Raw genomic sequence first — 17,486 nt, forward strand, 5'->3', positions numbered from 1 at the left:
CGGTGGTTTAAAAATCCATATAACTTTATGTGGGAACTTCAAATAAAGGCTGTTAAAAAAACAAAAAACTAGAAACTGAGGAAGAAAATGGAAGCTTGGTAGGCTCCTGGGGTCTCGGCAGCATCCATCTGATACTGGGAAATTCCAGGCCCCACCCTCTAGTCAGGGCAGGCATCCCCATATCTTCTCATAGGCATCAAGGTCCATGGGTGGGTTGGAGTGACTTGGGAAGCCAACAAATGTAAGCCTTTGGTATCTTCCTCTGAGCATAGCCAGGAAGACGAGGACTGACCTAGTCACGGGGTGACCAGCTCGTCCTAGTTTGCCTGAGACTTTCTCTGAAACTCTCACATCCCAGGAATCTCCCCAGTCTTAGGCAAACAGGACAGCTGGTCACCCTCCTAGTCACCCTCTGGGTACGCTGTTGTCCTGGGTTCTGTAGACCCAATGACTCATTAGTAATGTGTCCTCAGACACCAGGATTGTCTGATAGGACTAGACACATGGAGGGAGGGCATTTAACAGGAATTCTGAGTGTTCTCCTTTCACAGTTCTCATGAATACTTTTTAAGCTTTACCTTGTATTTCAATGAAATAGTTAAGATTTTGACAAAAGGAGAGTCCAGTTATTTCAAGAAGGGGTGGAAGGTGAGTGTAAGGGAGTGGGAGAGAAGGCCTTGACTCTCCAGGGTTCTTTGCTCAAAATGCTTCTCTTGGGCGCAGCCTCCTGAAAATCTGCCTCGCCCACGCCAAGGCCGTAATCTCATTCTTTGAAGGATATGTCACTTAGATTTCTAGTTCAATTAAAGCCATATGATGCTCTGGAACATCTTCCCCTCAATATTTGTGTAGGTTAAATGAGAGTCCACTGACCTGGAAGATTTTAGGCTAAATGTTTTTAGTGGAAGGAACTTTCTATTTAATCACCCAGCTTAGGATAGGAACTCATTCTGGATTCAACAGTCCATCAGCACCGTTTTCATGGATTTTTACTATAGCATAAACATTTTTCCCTTTTCATTCAATATTGTTTTATTTTCAAAAGGTTAAAGACATGGGAACTAATTAGAATAATCTATTTGAATATAGGCCATTTATAGAACTCAGGCTCTTTCCAAAAACGTATTTAAGAGGAATACTATTAAATTAATTCCCCGCTCCAAAAGTCCATTTTATGTTTGGTATATGGAGTGTCTGACATTTTTTATGCATTCAAGAATATTTTAAATTAAAGCTAATGTGGCAGCATGCATATTCCAGCAATCATTTTTATGTGTCATTTTAAGGATGACAGCTTTGCTAGTAGACTTGGCACCACTCACTGTGCAAAGTCCAAGAGTGAAGCTTTACCACTATTAAAGGAAAACATTGTATCAGTTTCCAGAGACTTTTCAACAGCCTTTACCATTTTCTAGACTTCTCTTTTCCCACTCCTGACATGGTCACTGAACCAGAGCCCCCGAGGGGCCTAACTTACTTTCTCTGGATCTTTTAAATGAATTCCATGCAGAGAGTTTTTAAGTCCCAAGTCTGAAATAATAATTAAACACAACAGTTAACAAAGACAGCACAATATTTGGACTAAAATAGCACACAGCCCCTTGGGCTTCACGAAAGCCAGAATCATGGTGTGGTTCCTCTCTTGGAAGAACAAAAATGCTATTTATAAAAATCCTCCTTTGAAAGGAAATGTCAGAAACAGACATTCCCAAAGCTGGAAAGTCCCCCTCTGTGGCCATCTTGGTGTTTGTGTGATGATTCATTAAAATATAGAAAAGATGGCGCTGTTAAAAGTTGGAAGTCTCTCTGGCAACTAAGGTGATCTGAAGATTAACCTGGCATTTTCTAAGAGGGTTTTAATCTTTTCTACTTTGGGAATATATCAAAGAGTGGGATCATTTATATTGATGATGGTCCTTTTGGGATCAGAAAGCCCAAATGTCAGTTCTTGATGTCACCTAAACATGACACCATGGGAACTGCCCATAAGCATGTTTATGCATGAATATCAATTTAATATCTGGTACTCGCACTTAATAAGCTGTAGATTAGCTATGAACAATGAACTATATAGGTATACCATAAAAACAAGGAAATTATAATTAAGCCTTATAGGTTTATTGCACCAACAGAGCATAACAGTATCACTAATAAATATGGACACATTCAGTTCTGTAGCATTAGAGGCTCTTTGTTAAGTAAAGTTGTAACCTACTATTTTCCATGAGCATATCCCATACGAAGGTAAGATGTGGAGGGGCAGGGAGCGGAGAGGGATCTTTAGGATAAGGGTCTTTAAAATCCTTTAAAAAAAATAAAAAATAAAAAATGCTGCCACAGTTACCTATGTAGTTGTATGATCCAGGTCAGTAAGTGACAGTGGCTGTTTAATCAGTGTATCAGTTGCCTATTGATAAATAATGCTATAGCAACCATCAATCTTAGTGGCATAAAATACTAAGCATTCATTTAGCTCACTTGTCTGTGGGTTGGCTGGGAGATTGCTTATCTGGGTTTGGGGAAGCTTTGCTAGAGTAACTCTGCTTCAACTATCTCTCAGCCTCCTCTGGGGCTGTGGGCAAGCCTTGCAATGTTCTTCTCACAGCGATGGCTGAAGTGCAGAGATCAAGCCCAATCATACAAGCACATTTCAAGACCCTATTGCATTGCATCTGATAACCGACCATCAGCCAAAGCCACTAACATGACCAAGGGCAGGAAGTACGTTCCACCCGCCATGAGACCAAAACAAGTCACATTGCCATGCCCTATATCAGTGGAGCCAGGAAGTATTTTCATCCAATGGAAATGAGGGGGAAGATGTGACTATTTCAAACAATGACCTAATCTACCACAATCTGACGTCATCTAGATAACGGAAAATGTGTTGAATCACTAAACCCTACTCCTGCAGTTGAACCAGTTCTATTATGATCAACTCTATTAGTCAGCTTTGGCTGCAGAAACAAACACCCTTATATCTCTGTAGCATCCTGAGACACATTCAGGAAACAGTTACTCTCGGCCACGTTTCGTATGGCAGCTGCAGGTGGGCTGCTGCAGCTCCACTTGAAGTTGTAGCTCTTCTCGTTCTGAGACCCACACTGAAGGAACAGCCCAATTTGGGATATGTTGCTCTTGTGGCAGATGGAAAGAGCAAGAGAGCTGTCAGAAACTCACGATGCCTTTACAACTCCTGCTCAAAACTGGTACCCTGCCACTTTTGCTCCTTGGGCCATCAAGTCAGGCGGCTGAGCCTGACTCAGTGGGGAGGTATACCTGCCTGCTGCAAGTCCCCCAGCCATGACAGGATGTGTAATCCTCTTATAGAGAGCGGGTGAAGAGCTGAGAACAATAGCACAGTCTGTCATAGACAGCACCACTTCACGGTGAGAAAAGGTCACTAAGAAACAATCCCAGCTCTCCCCTACTTACCAACAGACCTGCTTACTGCTGCCAAAACCTTGAGCCCTCTCAAATCCTTGCCCATTCCTTATTGATTTTGACAAGCACACACATTCAGCTTGTAGGGCAATGGCCATCTCTTCAGACTAGCACTGCCATCCAGGGCACTGCTCATCTATACACACAGTACCATTGCATGTCTACTGGATGAGAATGGAAAGTTGGATCCACGGGTAACTGACTAGGTGTAAGGCAAGAAACGACACACTACAAGGAACAGGCAGATAGTAACAAGTAATGTCAAATTGATGCCAAAGAGAAATTTCATTGGAACATGTAAGAATTTTGCCTTATGAACAACACAGAGGGCTTGACCAAGGCAGGAAAGAGCTCTCTTCATGCAAGCGCCCCTCTGGGTCAGAGGATGACTAGGGATACCCTTAAAGACATTGGGAGACACTGTTGTGCTGTAGTTGTGCCTGTGCTGTAACTATTGCAGACTTGCCAAAGGTTTGGTTTTCATTTTTCCAAATGTGCCTTAACATTGTAGCACGCAAATGCACCCATTTAGGTGTCTAAACTAATCATCCTTCTGTGTTGGGTAACTCCCGATTGTTTAACATCCCACTCATCCTTTGATTCACTCTACTTTCTACTTAACTTCCTATGAGCTCAACCCATTTGCCTCATTTGCACTGGTTTTTGATTTTTGGACTTTTCTTTTCAGTGAATAACAGTTACACTGTTGGTATATTCAGAGAGCCTGATGTTCTGATCACCTGAATTTCTACCTTCTAGCTATCTCTTCAACACAATCAGAGGCCAGCTAGGAATTCTGGCAAATGGAAGCCTAGGGACCACTGAGACGGGGAGCCATAGTTTATCCACCCATGAAATTAGTAATGTCTACATGAAATATAATGGGGATTATTTATAGGACAGCCAACACTCAGAATAACCCACCTGGTTAATGTTGGAATCAAATCTATTGTACTTATTTCTTCCCATATCTTCCTTCCATTTACTAAAGCCCGGGGGATTTATTGGTGTTAATGCTGATTTGTAGTGAATTTACGTTATCTTCTGTAACATGGAGCATCCGTGGGTCATTCTAAGCTAGGTCTTTCAGTTCCCCTAAAACAGACCAGAACCTCTGGTGCAAGTGATGCAACAGGCTAGGGTTGGGAGGCAGCCAAGGCTCTTATGATGAGAGGAGAGCACAGAGCTGCCAGACCTCCTGTGGGTGTTTTCAACTGAAGCAGATTCTTTCCAGTTCCTTCTAACCTCCACTGCAACTCATGATGTGCGCCCCTAGGATGAGACGGGAATTGGAGAGGTCTTGAAGGATGAGCTAATTTACATGGCACTAACTTCTTCCAAATGTCAGGATTTGCTGAAAAGAGGTTCTGTGAAAAGTGAAGAGAGTGCTGGGCAATCAGCCTGAGGTCATATCCAGAGAGCAGGGGTACCAGCTGTGACGGCAGCGAAGGACTCTGAAGGTTGAACGACTATGTAAATACAAGGTTCAAGGCGATCCTAACAATGACATGGGCAATAGTTATTTGAGTCCCCAACATATGAGTAATTGACACATTACACAAAAACTATAATAGGATCCTAGTCTGATTTGGCACTAGATTTCCAGTAAAATGCCTGCAGAACTGCCCAGTGTTTCTGAGTATTGTAAAGAGGTATTTTGCATTTTATTATGTTTTGTGGGAACATTAGAATCTCTGAAATAGAAAACTATGTTTGGACCTATAATTTGACTCAATTAAGCTATTAGCAAGATGTTTTAAACTGAAATGTTAACTTCTTCTCTTTTTAAAGACAGCACTTTTCTGCTTATGTTGTACAATTAAAAAAGGATAGAGATGGGTGGGTTGAGTCTGAAGACGTTTGTTTCAAAAATCAAAGCACCCTTGGGGAAGCGGATGATTCCAAGTGTGAGACTGGAACTTACAAGATGAGCCTAGAAAATCTTGTCATGCCAGCAAGCAAAGAAGTGTTCAGAAACTACTAGAGGTGTGGGAGAGGGACTCGGGAACCAACAATGAGCTTCGTCTGTCCGAAGGGGGGCAACTTGAGCCCCAGTAAGGATAATAACAATAATTGCAACGAATGAACATCCACAATATGTTTAAACCCAGGAGCTCATAAGGAGCTTAAAACCCCACCACATACAATGCATGGTCACTTTTGGAGACTATAGGGAACCAGTTCCTTATTTTGAAAAGAAAGAAAAAATTAGGCTTGTATCCTGCTTTCCTGTAGGAGCTACATCTCAGAGTAGTCCAACAGTTGACGGGAAAAGTCAGTCTTTACACAAGCATTCCAGTAGCAAATGAAGAAATCATGATAAAATGGGAATATTGTCATTTTGCAACCTCTGGCGAATTAATTAATCCAGGCAATGATGATCAGTGGCAGGGCAGCTAACATGACAAAAGAAGAGGCAGGCAGACAGACACTAGGTACCTCTGAATGGAAATGTACGAAGCCACTTACGAAGTAGCCTTGCCAAAAATATCAGACTTGAACCTAAGTTCCAGATTTAACTACCAATTTACAGGGAACACAAGAAACAGAGGGTCATGTTAAAGGATCCTAAGAGATGGAATCAACAAAATTTAGACTGCAGAAAACTCTACAGGAAAACAAACAAACAAAAAACTAGCGTTCTCACTCTCAAAGTTGCAAGGAAAAGAAAAAGAGCAGGAACCTATAGACTAAAGAAGACCGAAGAGGCATATCAATCAATCACCAAACATAAACATCATTAGGAGCCTAACGTAAACAAACAAGCTGTAGACACTATGGCCATCAGGGAATTGGAAACACTGACTTGATATCTGGCATTAAGAAATTATGGTCAATTATGTTTCCTTAGTAGTATTGAGATAATTTTTATATTTTATATACCACTGCTCTCCCATGTGCTCTTATCACACTGACTATCAGTACTCATAGCTGGATCAAAGTGTGCTTTTTGGATTCAATGTTAAGGGCAAAATAAATACATTTTGTCATTTATTTAGCAGTAGCCTGAGGACAGTACACACGGAGTCGCAGACTCAAGGAAACGTTGATGTGTTTCTATTTTAGAAGGACAATCTGAAATATTACAAGATGAAGTGATGTGATACCTAGCATAAGATTCTTTATCAGTAAATGAAGGGAGAATGTGGAGTGCAGAAAAAATAAGATTTGTCCTAAGTTGGTACTTGTAGGATCTGGGTGACGTGCATAAAGAGATTCATTAAGCTCTTTTCTCTTCTTGAACATGTTTGATTTCCCATGATAAAATTTCAAAAAGAAAAAATCAGAATAAAGTAAAAACTCATTGGAATAAGAAAAACAAACAAAAACCAAGTCTTGGCTTTGGTAACAGAACGCTGAAGTGGTAGCTAGGATGCTAGAGTTAATTCCCCGGGGAAATGGAAATCCCGCTTCAAACCTGGCTTTTGAATGGAGAACCATTGAAAACTGTCTAACTGCTTAAAACTAGAGTTAAAATGTCTTGGAAGTCACTGCATCCCACAGCTCATGACCTTTTTCAAGCACAGCCACACAGAGCATTGAACTACTTCCTGTTGGAATCATCTCTGTGGCGCTCACGAATTAGAAGCGGGTCAGCGGTGGAGGGGAACGGAGTTGAACTGGACATGCAGATGTGTAACAGCAGCTGCTCCTGGGAACCATCCTCTGGCCTCTCAGCAATACTCACGATGACACATGACATGCCTGGTTAAGGCAGCATTTCATTTCAGAAGCTATCAGCATACAACTATTTTTTCTATCTTCTTAAAACCTGGATTTAGACCTTACATATGCTTAGCTCTGGGACTACAAGTGCAAGATCTTCAGGATACTGCTGAATGAATAGCAAAAATATTCATTTGACTCTTAAAATTGAGTACCAATTATCATACATTTGCTCCAGCTCTGAGGACCGATAGAGAATGTGATGAGAGCAAGCTGGGAGGGCAGTGGGATTTTTTTTCTCCTAAAGGGAATACACAGCTCAAATGTGCTCAAAGGATGACAAGGATTGACTAGTCTTAGTGGTTAAAACAGGTCATGTTTTATCTTTACCATGTATTTTATGATCTGTAAACTTCAAGGTACATCATTAATCTACTTCCGACGGTGACAACTGGCCAGTTTGCCTGTGAGAGTTGGGGGAGAAGGCAGAAATCCACATATATCTGACCAAGTTCTAGCAGCCTGAGAAAGTGACAATAAAACCAACAAAACCTGTTTCTTATCAGAACTTTTCTATCACAACAAACTGAATACCATGAAGAAAATAATGATGGCAACCTAATATTCTTCAAGGTTTATATCAAGATTCATATCTTCCAAAAATTCTTCTCCATTATTCCTTTTATAGAAAGCCTTCTGTTATTCTCCATTCACTTATTCTTTGCAGCTAAAGCTTTGTCACATATTTCTTATATGCTATTCAGAGGTTGCTTCAAATATATATGCTATGTCTTCAACGGCATATCAAATCTTGTAAAGGGCAAAGAATGAGTTTTCAGCTACCCCTCTCCCCACCTATTTCTCTTAGTGCAGTGATACAGAGGCACCCCAAAAGTCTTTGCTGGAGGAAGGAAGAATGGAAGGAAGGGAGGGAGGGAGGGAGAGAGATGGGGAGGGAGGAAAGGCAGGTAGGCCAGCCAGCCCACGTAAGACTAAAGGCTGAAATACTACATTATTGCTCAAGCTCTGGTTCAAATAAATAATATTTCAAGACTAAATTTAAAGACAAACCTTTAGACTAAACTGAATGTCAAGAAAAGATTTATAGTTTGTGCAATCAAGATGAAAGATTAAATACTATGGGGCCTATAGTAAGTAAGGTCTAACAATTCACGTAACTTCATGCACCTATTAAAATATGGACTAAATGCCCAATTAACCTCAACTCTAATGCTATTACGACTTCACAATTATTTCTTCCTTAATACATCTTATGATTTTCCCCAAGGTTTTTCTTTTTCTTTTTAAAAGCCAAACTAAAAGTGATGTAGTCAGATGCCTGATAATAGGTCTATAAGTGACAAATTAATTCACCCACTTTAACAATATTTGTTATGAATAATAAAGAAAATTACCTCCGAGTAACTTGGTGAGAGATATTTTCCATTGCATTTGGCAATGCTCCTCAGTATTTTTAAGGCTTTATCTCCTTTCTTTCGAGTAATCAGCCAGCGGGGAGATTCAGGCACCACCCTGGTAAGAAGAAGACTTTTCTGAGTCACGCCTAGGAATTCCAGAACCTAAAAATTTACGACTTGAGTTTCTCTATCAAAATGGATCTGGCAATTAGATACAAGTTTAGGAGATTCTGAGGGTTTAGAATAGGCTCTCTGAAATGTAGATTAGCTTTGCAAGTTTAGATGGAAGGAAAAAATGCTCACTTGATAGCTGGACCGTTGCTCGTAATAAAAATAATCTGTATTATGTTACTCTTGCAAGACCAGGCTAGCCTAGAAGATAGTGTCCTTGGTTATGAAAGGAACTGAGATTTAATGAGCATTTAGGTAAAAGTTAACAACCAATTTATGTAAACTGATTTTCCCTTATATTAAAATCAAATTAGAGGAGTGTTTCAAATATGTTCACTCTAATAAGAGTTGAATGCGTACACCTGTAGCTTTCCGGTAACTTTATTTTCTGACGCACTTAACATTTTCTTATTCCTCAGAGAATTCCTGAGTAATATTAATTTGCTTATGAGGACATACAGAGAAGCAAATTGATTTCATTGCATTTAATTTACATGTTGAAATACTGGCAGATATTGTTTGTTGCCTTATAGTTTTCACGAAGATATTACAAAATAACAAAATATAATGCAATGCACTACTTAGAATTTTGTGTTTTGGTACTTTATTTATTTTAATAACAACTATTAATCAAATAATCAATACATAATCTCTATAAATTCTCAAATTGTCTATAAGTTCTCAAAGCCCATAGCCATTCCGGAGATGTTGGAAAATCTCCTTAATTGCTCTCATTTTCGTGTTGGTTGGAAGCAGACATTCTACGTTTCTGTGCAATAAGTATAAATGCGACAATGACTAAAACCACGTTACCAGTAATAAAGGAGGAAGAGAAAGTTGGGCAGCGTTATGGCTAGCTGGATCCCTTGCCAATTGGGGATAAAGTAGGCAATTCCAGGGAGAATTATGATTCCAAGCGTGAAGAACATTTGAATGACTATTCCCACAATCCGCCTTTGCTTTGAACCCACTATTTCTGTCACTGAAGGAAGACAAACAGAGAGGTTAGGGAAGCTCAAGATCAGCTCCAAAATAAACAGAAACATCCCACCCATCACATCCATCAGTATGTCTAGAATATTCGAGGACTCTTAAAGACACCAAGACATCCATACTCGCCGACATGACAGAGATGTGCTCTCCAGGTCATGAAAGTGCGCTCCTCTCCCTCTTTTCTCTGCCCATTATCAACAAACATTTCTCTCTCCTCCTACACAGCCAGCCCAGCACTCTTCTGGGCACAGTAGAGGAGTATGAAGAATGTATGTATTGGCTTAGAAAAGCTTAAATAACAACTATTCTGAAAGGTAACTGTAACCATCAAAAGATAAATAAACTGGCTAGATTTTATCACTGGACCTCTGAAGATTTGCATATTATAGTCTCTTGAGGAGATCCATTATGAACATTAGACTCTACAAATAATTTTTCACTATCACAAGATAGTTTCTACCAAATGATAACTCTCTCCACAGTGTTGGACTGTTCATTTATATGATATTCCTTTAAATATCATATTTAAATATATTTAAATATCTTTTAATATTTAAATATTTAATATCATTTAAATTTAATATTTAATATTTAATAACATTCAATACAGGGATTTTTATTGCTCGCAGACTTTCCTTCCCCTCTCCTCCCACTAATCGGGTTCTGTCACTAATTCTATTCTGATCATCCTTGGATAGGATGCTACATTATTGTTGCCCTAAGATCAGAACTTTAAAAATTCACGTAGACTTGCGTCTCCTTAAAAACACTTCGTATCCCAAAGTTATCCCTCCTGCCCCAGCCATTGACAGTCAGTCCTCCTAGACTCTCTCTCCTCCCCTGCCCATAGAAATATCTTTGAAGAGTCTCCAAAGTGGGCACTGCTTGGGGAGGGACTGGTTAGCAGTAACAGAAAAGAGCGGAAGCCCAAAGATCTGGAGCGATAATCGAAGAGGAGCATCTACATTTCCCTGGTCCTGAATCCACCATGACTCTTAGAGTAGGTGGCCAGCCCTGGACACTACTGGAAACAGAGCCAAAGCAGCAGCTTGGACTTTTCCTAGTAATCTGAGCAAAGAGAAGTTTTCTTTCTTTCACACCCAGAAAGTCAAACTTTCTAGTTATGGAAAATAGCAAAGGGTCGTGAAAGAACTTCTCCCGCATGGTTACAAAGATCTCCACTTGTACAGAAGGAAGAGAATTAAAGAAATAATATTTGAGAACACAGAAATGTCATCTCACACTACATCAGAAATACACCGAAAATGCTTTAATGTCTCAAGGAACTACTGAAATTTTTATAAAAATAAATCTCTAAGAAAGCAATGCAAGAGACCGGTGTTAACAGTATGGCAGTGCTAGAAAGTGGTTCGCCCACGTATTTTGTGATTTCCAGATTTGGTTCCCAAAGTCAGGTGGCATTTTAATTTCTAAAAAGTCAGAATCTTGCCCCCGAACCCTCCTATTTGCAGAAATAATGGCTGCTGCACGCGGGAGGAAGGCTGACTAGTCGGTACTTCTCACCCATCTAACCTGGTTCTCCAACAGACAAGGAGGCGTCGCAATGCTTACCAATCACATAGCAGGTTATCCACGTCCCCTTCCCAAACACGCCTTGTAGGAAGCGGAAGACCACAAACACAGGGAAATTCGGTGCAAATGCCACCACGACACCAGTGATGCCAACACCGAAACAGGATATCAAGTAAACCACTATTCTGCCATACCTTTTTGAGAAAGAGAGAGGAAAAGAGATTACCTTAAACATTTTCTTCAACACAATGAAAAAGAGTTTCATTTTAAGTCTTGTTAACAGAGGTTGAAGTACAGAAATTTTGTCCTCCATGATTTCATGAACACTATAGAAAGGATTGATGACAACTCTACGTTTCGTTTTACAGCAAAACCAGGGCAAATAAAAATGTGTGCCTCTGAAATGACTTTACAAAATTTAAAGCACAGAATGCATCCTTTGGGACTGCAGTTTCCAAAAAGATGACCCTCTCTATTACACTGTTTTTTCGCATACAATCTCCCTGGTGACACAGCTTTGACACTTTCTAGTATTTTTGTGGGTGGACTCAGAAGGAGAAAGAGGTAGAAAGAAGCAGCAATGGAAATTACAACCAGAAGGCCTGGGCTTCGATCTTGGCTCAGCCCTTCACCAAGCATACGACTGGGTAAATTTCTTAAGCGTGCCAAGACTTGGGTTTTGTTTGTTCGCATGTGTGTGTGTGTATGTTTCACCTTTTCTACAGTGAGTTGTAGAGAAGATCAAATGAGTTGCTAATGTGAAAGCTCTTTATAAACTAGAAAGTTCACAACCAATGTGAATTGTTCTTAAGTTTTATATTTTATTTTCACCATTTACAAAACTATTATTAAATAGCTTAGGAAAAGGGAACAGGTATTGTGTGCAATATTCTGAGAGTCTGATGTCAAATGTTTCCGTATAGTCACAACAAATTACTGGCTGGTGAAAGTCTGTCATCAATGACCTTTAACAGATTTGATTCACAGACATTTTCCCACAGAAATTTCTACCAAATTCACACATACTCCATCTTGCCTCAGTCAGCAGAGTGGAGATAGAAGTCATCTCAGTTTCTCTAAGTTTTTACATTCATTCTCTGCCCTTCCTACACTGTTCTCTCATAGATAGGTGGCGTATTAAACTGTTTCTTGTCCTTTCCTTTGAGGATATAATGTAGAGAAGAAGCCAAAGATGGTTGGCCTGGAGGCGAGGGAAAATCATTCACGGGGTATCTTCCGCTCCAAAGCACCAAGTCATCTCTGATGATGGGTGTTCAGTGCCCTCCTAGAACATAGGCAGGAAAGCCCCCACTCCTTGAGTCAAGTTATGTCAGTTTGGAGATATGTCTACTGGTTGTGAAAGAAAAACATGCAGAAGACGCAAAACCTAATGTTTAAATTAGGAAGAATAATAGTAACATTAAAGAAATACATGTTGAAAATCTCTAACTCAATTCCGAATCGTAGTTAGCTGGGAGAAAAAATGATGTATAAGGGAGATTAAGGAAGGAAGGATGCATAGCAAGGGCTAACAGTAGAAACAGTAGAAAAAGACACAGATAAAAGAGAGGAAAAGGGGAAAAGAGCATCAGACACAAAAGGATTAAGGAGAAAGTCACATGCAGAAGAGGGTCAGGGACAGTGAGAGAAAAAATAAGAGACAAAAGGACAGTAGAAGAAACCAAAGGTTCTACCCATTTTGAAGTTCTGGTTTGGTCAAACTCAGATCATCAACCGGCTACAGGATTTGGGGTGTCTTATTGTCTTGAATGAGCTGATTAATTTCTAATAATAGCTAATTAATTGCTGACAGCAGTTCTCTAAGAGGTACGCTGAGCACTGCCCACTGCAGGCACAGTCATAAGGACCGGATATGGCCAAGGGTCAAAGTTTTCCTGTCTCTGTCCTAAGGGCTCTAGAGAGAATGATTCAATTACTGCAAGTATTTTCACAGTTGGAATTGGGATAAAGGAGTAATTAAACACAAATGTGATAACCAACATCAATAATGTCTGAGACAGGAATATTTGAATAGACAGCATGACTATCTTGAATATACTCACTGTGTGTGCCATGAATTTCCATACTTATGAATGTCAAATAATAGATAAAATTCTATTTATGGTTTTCGGACTTTTTTTTTGCGGATTTTTTAATTTGTCGCATAAAATACAGGGATTTCTTTTTTTTAAATTAAATGAAACAAATGTGGCAAGGGCCAACCTTGTGACTAAATCAACCAAACCATAACCAGTGAGTTATTGAAGCACATGGAATCAACTCCACAGGGTTCAGCCAGCCATCCGTCAGCCCCACGACGAAGTCACTGCCTTGCTGGTCTGCGTTTCCACCCAGATGCTTTCAGACCCAGCAGGAGCAGCCGGATCCATTTGCACAGCTCGAGGAGTAAGAAACCCAATTTAAGAGAGAGAGAATTAGTCCAACCAAACAAGTGTGAATTGTCATGAGCAGAGGAATTAGGTTTTTCCCCAAATTTAGCAAGAACAGTTTTCTAATAGTTAACATAAAACATTTTCATCTCCACCCGTATATGGCATCTTCTAGTGACATAAAATGGCCGTCAGATCCATGCCTACCTGTCCGCCGCATAGCCTAAGGTGAACGCTCCGGTCAGGAAGCCCAGGTTTAGGATGGCTTGTGTGAGGTCCAGCATCCAAGCATTGACACACACGAGGTCAAACTGGAAAAACAAAGAAAACACACCGGAGATGTGTGGCAATGCTTCTCCTCAAGACACTTGATCTTTGGTCCAGATCAGTGATCTTTACACATTCTTGCTCACATACTCCTTAAATAAATTTTTAAAATGTATCCCACGCATATTTTTACATAATATAAATGTTTTCTTTGTCAGTTTCAATAACTGTCAAGGATGCAATTTCTGGAATACTATAAATACTGATGTTTTAAAATCATGCCGCTACATCATTCTTCAACTGTATCCAGTATAGTCTAAATATCATAGCCATTGGACACCCACCGTCATCCAGGAAAGACAAGTTCTTCAACAGTTTTAAAATTTGAAGTCAATCTTTTTCTTTTTGAATTCTTATTTTCATTCCCACATACCTATGTTCTCATTTATGTAGATAATGTTTTATTGTGTTTTATGTTAATGTGCATTGTGTTAATGGTGAGGTAAATAAATACTTCTGTGTGTAATAAATTATATGCATAAATTGCCATTTAATTAAAAAAATTTTCCTGTGACAATGTCTCTAAATATTAGAATCCTTTCTGACTGAGTTATAATTACAGTTCATTATAGACTATAATCGATAAAAACATAAAATATGATGAATTTTGTAAAAGGGTTATTACAGAGGAGTAAAATTTTGTTGGAAATGCGCTTCTCCATTTCTAGAAGAGTGTTAAGAAAGTCTGGGGTTTTCCAGGTAGTTACTGTAATCTGTGGATGAAGATTATTTATTACCAGAAGGAGTTAGGACTGAACATCAATTCCATTCCTGTTTTTTGTTTTTATAAATGTATGTGCCAAGAAACCTTGCCTGCATAAATAAACTAACGGGAATGGAAAGAGTTCTGTTACAGCAATGTTACTCAATTCTTTTGCTCCCTTCTCAGTTAAATGCCAAGACTCACCTAGCAATCTATCATCAAAATTGTGCCTACTTTTCTGTTAACCAACACACCCTTGAAATCCTCCTACAATCTTGCTATAAGGAAAGAAATGCAAACCACTAGACCTACAAAAACTTGTCTCATCAAGTCATTAGAGTCATCTGCTTTCTTCTAATTATTTTCTTAATTCCAAAACCAATATTCCAAGTGGCCCACTTTGGTTCCCCACAGGTTTTAAAGCTCCAGGTCAATGCATCACAGTAGGGTGGAGGAGACGTAGGATTCCCTTTGCAAAGTGGGAGAAGGACGTTAGAGATGGAAACCTGTATCCTGATCACGGGCTCCTTCTCAGGCAGATCACAGGCTTATTCTCATGGGCAAATGTGAATTGAGGCTCTGAACATTGATTCCCTTCAAAGTGCCCAGTCCCTCCCCCCGTGACTGTCTTTGCATACCCCCAAAGGGCACACCTACCCCTGCTTGAAGACCACTGCTTTAGACTGTAGCATGAAGAGAAAATTAATGCTGTTGGACCAGGAACTGAGAGTAGTCTCATAAATACAATATTCACAAGCAAAATGTCATATTTATCTATAGAACCCAACTTCTTGTCTTGGTTCTATAGCTAATGACCTGTCACCTAACAGAGCTGGAAAACAACTGGGAGCAGTAGGAGCTGGCCCACGTCACAGAGCTGCTAAGAAGATCTATGGAGATCAAAGAAATAAAAAGGTTCACATATATGCATAGTGGTAGTAACTGCGTTAATTTAAAAGAGTTTTATCACTGGTGTACGTACTGGTTTCTCAAGGCAGAACAATTTTATTTTAAGTAAACTTGCAGGTGATTATTTATCTGAAATAATTTCCCATTGGAATTAAACATGTAAAAATGTAACTAGAATAAAAGTATACAAAATCTCAGAAATCAAACAGGCGACCTAACTGCCAGAGAAAATACTTTGCTTTAGAAAAGTACCAACGAGTGTCAAATATAAACTCTCAAAGGGGAGAATTCACTTCCTCCGGCCATACTTCAGATAACTGGGTTAGCTACAGATACAGACATGCTTCTCAGAGTGAACACAGCATGGGCCAGCAAGAGCTTTCCTTTTAATGAATTTGTTCAGCTGCTTTTGAATTGCGTGAATTAAAATGCTCCCCGAATATTCTTTAAACTCACAAAATCTTTAAAATCACAAAATCTTTAAAATCGCAAAATATAAAACTGATTATCTTTTTCACTCTCCCGTAAGTGAAACTGCCAAAAGGGATTTTTTCATACTTAATATTAAAATAAAATTAATTTAAAATAAATGTCTACGTGGTGAAAGCACTATGATAACCGAACACTTTCTAAATGTTTTCTCTGATGACATCTGGGCCACATATTGCCAGTCCTCTCTGTGCTTTGTTCTGCATCCAGGGCCTGGAGGTGTGGAAACTACATTTCCCAGAATCCTTTGCCAGCAGGATTCTGTTTAGGTTCCCCCAGCGTAGGGAGAGAGGGCAGGGAGGTGGTGGTGCAAGGTCAGAAGACAGGTGGGAGGCAGCGGGAATTCAGCTTCTGGCTGTCGCAGCAGCTCCAGCTTTCACTGTGGCAGTGGGAACAGTGGTTGTTGGCTGCAGAAGTTAGTCAATGCTTCTAACCATTCCCGGGGCTACAGAGGGGCAAAGGGATAGGGTGCACAGGCTCTGTAATGCTGTGGAGCAGGGCAGGGGCCCTGCAGGATCTGTCCTTCCTGATCTCTCCCCTCACTTTTCCAGCCCATCCAAAACAGCTCAAAACCAAATCCTTTTATTAAATCCCTTCCTGCTTGAAATACCTAGCCTGGCTTCTGTTTATATGACAGGGAGCCTGCCATCTTTCAAAAGTACAAAATAAATTAACTTAAACAAATGATGTACCTGTGAAGAAATGCACACAAACACACTCACACACTTATGTTTCCGGGACAGGGAACAAACACTGCAGTCACAAGGATTCGAGGCTTGGTTTTGACGCTTGCTCATAGAGTCAGGAGGCAGATGCTGCCTCCTGGGGCTCATGCTTCCTAATCAGCTCTGAGCCTGCTGCCCACTGCTGCCACAGGTCTGGGTCTATGATATGTTTTCATTTAAAGAGAGGTCAGCAGGGACCAAAGTCGATGAGCGTCATAGGCTAAGGACTTTTTCCTGAAATAAAGTACAGTCCTAAAAGTTCATTGTAGTTCCCAGGGAGACCTAAAAGCCACCTCTTGTCAAACTTACCTAAGTCTGAATCACGCACAAACGTTTATGCCTTTCTCCTAAGACAATCCATCAAGAACAAGTGAGTCACCTCCTTTTTTTAAAACTATACACACGCAAAGACATTTAAAATTATTTTTAAATGCTCATAAATCCATGTGTACCCATTCTGTTCCTTGTTAATCTTCAAAGTCACTTTTACACAAAGAGAATTATTCTCCTTGATGTGAACAGAAAGCCAATCTGATAAAAGATTCAAACAACTGTTCACACAATGCCAAAAGGATTACATTACTTCATTTTGCAGAAAGCACAGCAACTTCTAGCCTAATTACATATTTTTGAAGGGTTTCCAAATCAAGGGCTTTTCTTAGCTTTTCCTAGCTGTTAAAATTCAAATAGGTATTACACTAATTTGAGGTGTAATGAT

At 39.8% G+C, this 17,486-nt stretch overlaps 1 protein-coding gene across 1 annotated transcript in view; it reads right to left on the reverse strand.

Moving 5' to 3' along the window:
• The window catches only part of SLC22A3 (solute carrier family 22 member 3), a 95,185-nt gene that overhangs the window by 33,016 nt on the left and 44,683 nt on the right, over positions 1–17,486 (reverse strand). The window contains exons 2-5 of the mRNA XM_046669665.1: positions 13,823–13,926; positions 11,265–11,419; positions 9,513–9,681; positions 8,526–8,643 (exon numbers count right to left, since the gene is read on the reverse strand). Coding sequence (XP_046525621.1) covers positions 8,526–8,643; positions 9,513–9,681; positions 11,265–11,419; positions 13,823–13,926 — 546 coding nt within the window. The remainder of the gene's footprint in view (positions 1–8,525; positions 8,644–9,512; positions 9,682–11,264; positions 11,420–13,822; positions 13,927–17,486) is intronic.

Source organism: Equus quagga, chromosome 8, assembly GCF_021613505.1.
Source record: "Equus quagga isolate Etosha38 chromosome 8, UCLA_HA_Equagga_1.0, whole genome shotgun sequence".
NCBI classification, from domain to species: domain Eukaryota; kingdom Metazoa; phylum Chordata; class Mammalia; order Perissodactyla; family Equidae; genus Equus; species Equus quagga.